Below are 7,726 nucleotides of genomic sequence, written 5' to 3' on the forward strand. Positions count from 1 at the left end.
CCATTTTGGCCCAAAACTCCACCAAGGGTATATCAGTCTCGGCCCGTCCTGGATCTAGACCATTAAGTTTGGGCCAAGCTCAGGCCTAGTAGGCAGTCCATCATCAGGAAATATCAGAAGTCAGAAAAGAATAGTTACAGCTGGCGATGAAACGTGGGCGTCCCTGATTCCATCCCACAAAACGACAAATGTCTTGCCAGCCGCTGGATTGACCGACACATTGGCCCTTTGCATAAATACCCAATCTCAGACTTTTGTTTTACCTCTCAGATCTTATCCAGTTTTCTTCGTCAATAGCGAGTGTTTGATCTCTGTCGGAATTAGGGTTTTTAATTATCCATGTCTTGACTCTGAACTTTTCGGTTAGATCGACTGCTACGGAGCAGGGTTTCGGTCCTATTCTCGGTTTCCAATTAGGGTTTTGATCCAGAGTGCTGTCTAGCGTTTTGCCCGATCCCTTGGCATAGGGTTTCGAAGGGCATAAAAAATGCCTTCGGTGCCCATCAAACTCCTTCTCCGTCCGATGATCCCATCCGTCATGTCTTTCCATGGTGGTTCGTGTTCTCATCGTCTGAAACGTCTTGAAAAAGGTGATCGGCGTGGTAATCTTAGTTAACATTTGATTTTATCTGTAGCTTCCGCCCTTGTCTATTTAGGGTTTTTCGGGTCTCGATTCGTGATTTTCGCCCGACAAGAGGAACTTTGACTGAGAAATTAGAGATCAAGTGATTGTGTAGTGATTCCCTTGATATTGGTTGGATCTAAGTGATCTGAAAACTTCGGTGTTGTTGGATTCTGCTGTTCTAAGGTGATTTCGATTGCCGTAATATAAGGTATATATACAGACACATTAGAAACAGATTCAACTTTCTCGTGTCATAAAATGCATTGGATTCTTTTGTAAGTGCTGCATGACTCTTTTTTCTTCTTTTGGTGTTCATATATATTTTTTTATCTCTTACAGTATTTGGTGCAACTGCAGACTGTACCGTGCTTGTCATTATTGGAATTTTTTATTGTAACAATATGTGAAAATGATTTGGGCTTTTTTCCCAGTGCATGGTGTTCTTAATTAGGATATTATCATTTGTTTAAGGATTGATATTAATTTGATTCTCACAACTCCTGTCATTTCTCTTATGTATTGGTTGCATGCCTTGTGACATGCTTCGTCTGCCACTTAAGCAATTTTTTTTAACCTCTCTTGATGGAGAATGTGCATGAGCATCCGTGTGGGATCCATATGTACAGAATTATGTGCAAAGTTGTGATGTTGACAAGAAATGGATAAAAGTAACATTTCTCCCTTTCTGTTCTACTTTCTTTTAGAAATGAGCAGGGATTGTGTGTATCAGTGCTGTGCTATTGTCAGTGCACTCTTTTTGCTGAAAGAGTTCTTTGCAAGACTGATTTGGAAAACATGGGTAGTTGCACTTCACACCAACTTTTGAAATGCCAACCGTTGTCTAAGCCAAAATATAGATTTGGCAGTTGAATTTTTCTCTTAGTTCTTTATCTCTTTTCTACTTGCAGTTATTTAATTTCCTCTCTGTCTCTCTCTAAATGTTTTAATGCACGTAATGCTGTAATTTCTTGTCTTTGTCTAAGGATTACATGGCCATCATTTTTGTATGGAGAAGGAATATATTATTATTGTTGCTGTTTTTTTGGACTGACTATCAGTTTAGTTAATTGTTGATTGGATGAATTGCTAATGTCCTCAAATCTTTCTATTTTGTGTGTTTTGACAGTTTTGTTCCTTCAAGTTGTGGATTTTCTCAAATGGACAATTGTGTTCCTTCTGGTGAGTTAGTTTTTCAAGACACAGATTGCTTCCTCGACTTGCAGCAGACACATATAGATAAAAAGCAAGGCTATTGTAACAACACTGAAGATGTTTTGGAAGATTACCTTCAGAATAGTTTTAGTCAGTTTTTACACATTCAAGATGTTAAAGAATTAGCAAATAGCCGCATAGAACAATCTGGCATGGATGTTATCAGCAGTACAGAAGCAGAAAATATATGTGGGGAGCTCAAAGTACGTCAAACTGAATCCCCAACTAGATCTTATCAGAAGTCCTTTTGCAAGTGTGCGACATTTCCGCCTTCTGGTAAGACATCTCTTGCTGGGTCTTCAGGTGAAGAAGATGGGAATCCTGATGCAACATTGCAGGAGAACTGCTCACTGAAATCTTTGAGTCCAGACCTTTCACGATTAGCATCTTTGCCTGTAAGCCTTCCGTTCATTGATCAACGAATTGGATGTCTTTCAAATCACTGACCTACTATTCTTTGTTGTTACGTGTCTATGATGCTGATTCTAATACACAAAAACTTCCTAGTTTTTTTAATGTGATGCTTACTTGTCTGATTGGATCAATAATTTTGTGAGTTGTCTGTATTGTTGAAGCAATGCCTTAGGACTTCACAGGTACATCCTTATAGACAAATATAATCTAGTAGTAACAGTATGAATGGTTTGAAGGAGTATATTATAGGGATTGACATGCACCTGCCTTGAGTTTGAAGTTTGTTGTAAGCCTGAAAGATTTTGAATATGCTTCCCCACTCCTTTATTTTTTTTTTCAGATCTATTTAGAAAATAAAATTATTGAGACAGATATCAAATACTTCATTTTATACCACTGAAATGGTTTTTTACTTCTAGCATATAGATTGCAATATCATTGAGAGTGACAGTGCGTGATCTCATGTACTTGATGTTCTCAGGGTGAACACTGGGTAGTGTGGTCCCAGTAAGTGACACATGGTCTTGGGTTTGAATCTTGCCACTGATGATACCCTGAATTTACCTGATGCTGGTTGTTGCGGGGCGGTCAACACCCCAAGATTTGAGTCCCCATGGAGAGTCCTAAGAGCTTAGACATGGAAGGTTCCCCAATTATTTTTAAAAAAAAAGCAGATTTGTATGATTGCAATATTCAGTTCTTTGATTTGGGTAATGGCCTGAGCTTGTCTCATGGGATGTAACTTTTCTCTGGATTTTTCATAAAATGTTTTGATTTTTATGATATATGATATCATAACATGTTATCATTTTGTTAGAAAACAGCCATTGTTATTTCTGTACAGCTGCGAGCTAGATATTCTGAAGTGCTTTAGTTGCCTTTCAAGGTGCATCGGGTAGTTTGAGCTTTATGTGGATTTTCTGTTTGTTTGACATGCTGTGTCTTGAGTGGTTTGTGTCGTGTGTGTAAAACTGACCACATTTTTGTATTTTTTTTAAAAAAAATCCTATACTGGCTTCTGTTACTGAATTTTATGTAAATGAAAAGGTAAATTTATTCTCCAGTAAAATTTGAATTCTTATGCAATAAATTCACCTTTAGCAAGCACTGCTGGCCACAAGTACACGCTGTGGGTGTATTCGATTTGCTCCTAATTAAGCAAATATGCTGTGGCTCTTGATACGAATCCTTTTGTTGACTGTTCTGTTTTGGTTCTTTTCTCTTTCATTCATTATCCTCTCACAGACTCCTTTGAAGCTTGTGTCTGCAATGAAAGGTAGCCGTGAGAAAGAGGGGATTCCATTGAAGAAGCTGAATGTGACATGGGCCCCTGATGTGTATGATCCACCTCCTACAATAGTGTCTCACACAGTGAGAAATTGTAAGAAGCAGCAACAGTCCAAGAACAATAGGAAGAATGGAAAACACAAGCAGAAAGGCAAATCTGCACGAGGGAGCAATGGCAAAGACAAGAAGCAACTTCGTAAAATTGTTGGAAGTGGGGACAGGGGTTTTAAATCATTTGAAGTCAGGGATAAATTGATTGCAAGCAATTTTATTGATTCTTCTAGAGAACTCGAGGATTTTGAGGTTGGCAGCCCTGATGGCTACTGTGGGAGTAGCTTCCTTAGAAAATCAGTCACCAAGGTCCACTTTTCAGTTGCTGAGGCTACTTAAGCCACAACATTATTAGTCTTATGTCAGGCTTTGCTCTTCACAGGCATTGTAGATAAATAATTCCATGAGAGTTTCTTGATTAGTGATGTCCACATACTTTGACTGTCTTCTTATCTAAATGCAACATTTTTGTTAATAATGTTTGCCAGTGCAATTTTATGATTGAGAAGATATATATAGGACTTATATTCTGTAGTGTGTTGATTTGTGAGGATTCTGTTTGTATTTTGTTATAATATGAGATCTTTGCTAACACAGGCATGTGATTTCCTTTTTATTCTGGCCTGTGGATGATCCTGATATTTTGATAAAGTTCGTGTGCCCTATTTGTTTCTACGATCAAGTAGCTGGTTTTTGTTGGTTCTCTGGTCTCCCTTTTGGAAAATTCTAGGGTACCTCTTCGGCACCTACTACCCAAAAAGTTTTCCAAGCCATCCATTTTAAATTTGAAATAAAAATTTCACTTAACCAGTTAATACATCTTGGCCATCTATTTTAAATTTGAAATAAAAATTTCACTTAACCAGTTAAGGGAAGAATCGATTGTGGCCTTCTTTCTTCCTACATTCTCAATAATTTTGGGTTTAAATAAAATAAATATTGGATAAAAGTAGAATTGGAAAAAAATAAAAATAAAAATGATATAAAATTTGAAAACATATTTATTAAAAAAAAAATCATCATATATCATAATTATATTATTTTATTTTTAACAAATTATTAAACATTTAAATTCAATATAAAAATAAATATGTTAATATTTTAATATGAAATGAATATTTTCATTAAAATTCAACATTTTGATAATCATATGTAAAGCTTAGGTAATTAGACCGTCCTAATTTTTTTTCCATACTCTCCAAATTTTACATTTTTTTAATTTAAGGTTTTTAAAGTTAAATTACAATAAAATAAATTACTAATACTATTTTAAGTTACTAATGATAGTATTTTCGAAAATAAATTTGTAATTTCAAAAATTTTTAAACTAAAAATCAATATGAAAAATGTGATGAAATTACCAAACATATATTTATCACATTTTTCATACCGTCCTCATATTTTTTATACCCTAATTATTTATATTTTTAAAATTTCAGATTTACTTTTTAACTTGAAATAACAATAACATGCTTTAATAATATTATTTTGAGTTATTATTAATAGAATTGTTAAAAAAAAAAAAAGAATTAAAAAATTTTTAAATAGGAAATAATGTAAATTATCCTAAAAAAATTAGAAAATTAAAACACTAAAAAATTAGAGAGAATATGAAAAATGTGAGAAAAGGTATGAAGATTATGAGAAATCCTCACATTCTCCGTACCCTGAAGTTTTAACAATTTATTTATTTTTTCAATTTTTTTCCACTTAAAAATACAAATAATATTGTTTATTGATACTAATCAAGCTTAGAAATGATGAAAATTATTTTTGAAGAAAATTTAAAAATTAAAACACGAATGAGAAGCTTTCAACACAAGAAAACGCGAACTGCGCGGAGCCCACCCGAGTTCGTTTTCTGCCGTCACTGTAAGTAATTGTAGAAGGTACGAATAATGTGATGAATGGTACAAAGAATGTGAGGAATCCTCACATTCTTAGCACCCTTCGTCACATTCTCTTTACCTTAAAAAATTTTACAAATTTTCAAACTTTTCAATTTTTTTTCCACATGGAAATACAATAATATTATTTATTGATACTAATTAAGCTTAGAAATGTCTTAGAAAGTTCGTACATTCTCTTAGAAAGTTCGAACACTCTCTTAGAAAGTTCGTACCCTCTCTTAAAAAGTCCTTACCCTCTCTTAGAAAGTTCGTACCCAGTCTTAGAAAGTTCATATCACATCTTAGAAAGTTCGTACCCTCTCTTAGAAAGTTCGTACCCTCTCTTAGAAAGTTCCTACCATATCTTAGAAAGTTTGTACACTATCTTAAAAAGTTAGTACTCTCTCTTAGAAAGTTTGTACCATCTCTTAGAAAGTTAGTACAATCTCTTAGAAAGTTTATACCATCTTTTAGAAAGTTCGTACCATCTCTTACAAAGTTCATACCCTCTCTTAGAAAGTTCGTACCATCTCTTACAAAGTTCGTACATTGTCTTAGAAAGTTCATACCCTCTCTTAAAAAGTTCGTACCATCTCTTACAAAGTTCGTACCTTATCTTACAAAGTTCGTACCCTCTCTTATAAAGTTCGTACATCATCTTAGAAAGTTCATACCATCTCTTAGAAAGTTCGTACCCTCTCTTAGAAAGTTCGTACCCTCTCTTAGAAAGTTCGTGCTCACTCTTAGAAAGTTAGTACTATCTCTTACAAAATTCGTACTATGTCTTACAAAGTTCGTACCCTCTCTTAGAAAGTTCATACCCTCTCTGAAAAAATTCGTACCCCGTCTTAGAAAGTTTGTACCCCGTCTTAGAAAATTCGTACCATCTTTTAGAAAGTTCGTACTCTCTTTTAGAAAGTTCGTACCCTCTCTTAAAAAGTTCGTACCATTTCTTAGAAAGTTCGTACCCTCTCTTACAAAATATTGATGACAATTTCATAATAAATGACTAAATGCTCTCAATTGGATTAATAATAACTCAAAAAAAAATTAAAAAATCTAGATGTTATAAATCATTACATATTTAAATGTCATTTAACATGACATTTCTACCTACAATAGTTATATGTAAATGGAAAAAAAAATAAAAAATCAAATGTTACCTTTTAACACTTGTAATAACTTGACATCCTTCAAGACATATAAAGCTTCATCTTCAAATTTAATCTATGAACAAAAAAAGAAAAATTATATAAAAATATTAATAACAATTTGATAACAAAACTTTATAATAAACTCATAAAAAATTCTAAAATTGTTATTTAACATCACATTTCTTCCTACAACAATTATATTTGGATAAAAAAATATCAAATATTACCTTTGACACTTGTAATCACTTGAAATCCTTCATCTTCTTCATATAATACAAATTTTAAATTTTCTCTCTCAAAAAGTTTTAAACTTGATCTTGAAATTTGATTCATCAAAATACATCTTACATATTTTGTAATTTGGTAGTTGAAATTATTTAATTTTCATATTAAATTACTATCCTTTTTTATATATATGAATAATGAGAGTATTAAGAGTAATTGGTAGAATTTTCTTTTTTAGATAGAATTAGGTAATGCGTTAATAATAAATGATAAAAAAATTGTAATATTTAGATATATATGAAATGCATGCGATTATTTCTCATCAACGAGTCATCTTTACCTATTTGATAAGTTTTTATGAATTTTTTAATGATATATACTTTACACATGTCATCTTTTTATTGGGGTCAAATGTGGGTAGGTACCCCAAAATGAAGAGTGGGTACCAAAGAACAACCCCTTTCTTTTTCTCATTTTTGTTGGGGTGTGGTGGCTTTACTGGTTGTGGGATGGGTTTGGCTGCTGGTGAAATCCCTGAAGAGGAAACTAGAAATAAACAAAACCTGGCCACGCTACAGAATGGCTTTAACTGGTAATGTTGGGTATTTGGCGTTTGTGTGGTGGGTTTGGCTCATGTGCTGGTGTGGCCTGTTTTAAATGTTGTGGTTAGTCCTGAGTTTTGGGCTGTGGTGGAGCCTAGTCGATCCGGTTGATCCTGCAGTCAGGGTAGGTTGTCACGGTCAGCCACATAAAAAACTATTCTGCTTGTAATATTTTTGCAATTAGTTTGATTTCCTTGGTTTGATTTTTTTTCCCTTCTGATATAGCAATTCAGAAATTTGGGAATGCAGAATAAGGGGGGCCATGTA

General features: G+C 33.7%; 1 protein-coding gene and 1 non-coding gene across 2 annotated transcripts; both read left to right on the forward strand.

The window, feature by feature from the left end:
- Positions 1 to 264: 264 nt before the first annotated feature.
- Positions 265 to 4,204, forward strand: LOC117920295. Its single transcript, XM_034837729.1, has 3 exons — positions 265 to 833; positions 1,752 to 2,232; positions 3,497 to 4,204. Exons 2-3 carry the CDS (start codon positions 1,783 to 1,785, stop codon positions 3,926 to 3,928), a joined length of 882 nt encoding a protein of 293 aa, XP_034693620.1. The 5' UTR covers positions 265 to 833; positions 1,752 to 1,782; the 3' UTR covers positions 3,929 to 4,204.
- On the forward strand, positions 1,333 to 1,479 carry LOC117921366. The gene has a single exon (XR_004652327.1). It is a non-coding gene; the product is annotated as a small nucleolar RNA snoR135 (small nucleolar RNA).
- Positions 4,205 to 7,726: the final 3,522 nt, after the last annotated feature.

This window comes from Vitis riparia, chromosome 8 (assembly GCF_004353265.1).
Source record: "Vitis riparia cultivar Riparia Gloire de Montpellier isolate 1030 chromosome 8, EGFV_Vit.rip_1.0, whole genome shotgun sequence".
In the NCBI taxonomy this organism is placed as follows: domain Eukaryota; kingdom Viridiplantae; phylum Streptophyta; class Magnoliopsida; order Vitales; family Vitaceae; genus Vitis; species Vitis riparia.

Bases quoted from the DNA above. Each gene is read 5' to 3' on its own strand.
- LOC117920295 (XM_034837729.1), top strand. From the start codon at position 1,783: ATGGACAATTGTGTTCCTTCTGGTGAGTTAGTTTTTCAAGACACAGAT. The intron at 2,233-3,496 runs GTAAGCCTTCCG...ATCCTCTCACAG, and splicing joins CACGATTAGCATCTTTGCCT to ACTCCTTTGAAGCTTGTGTC.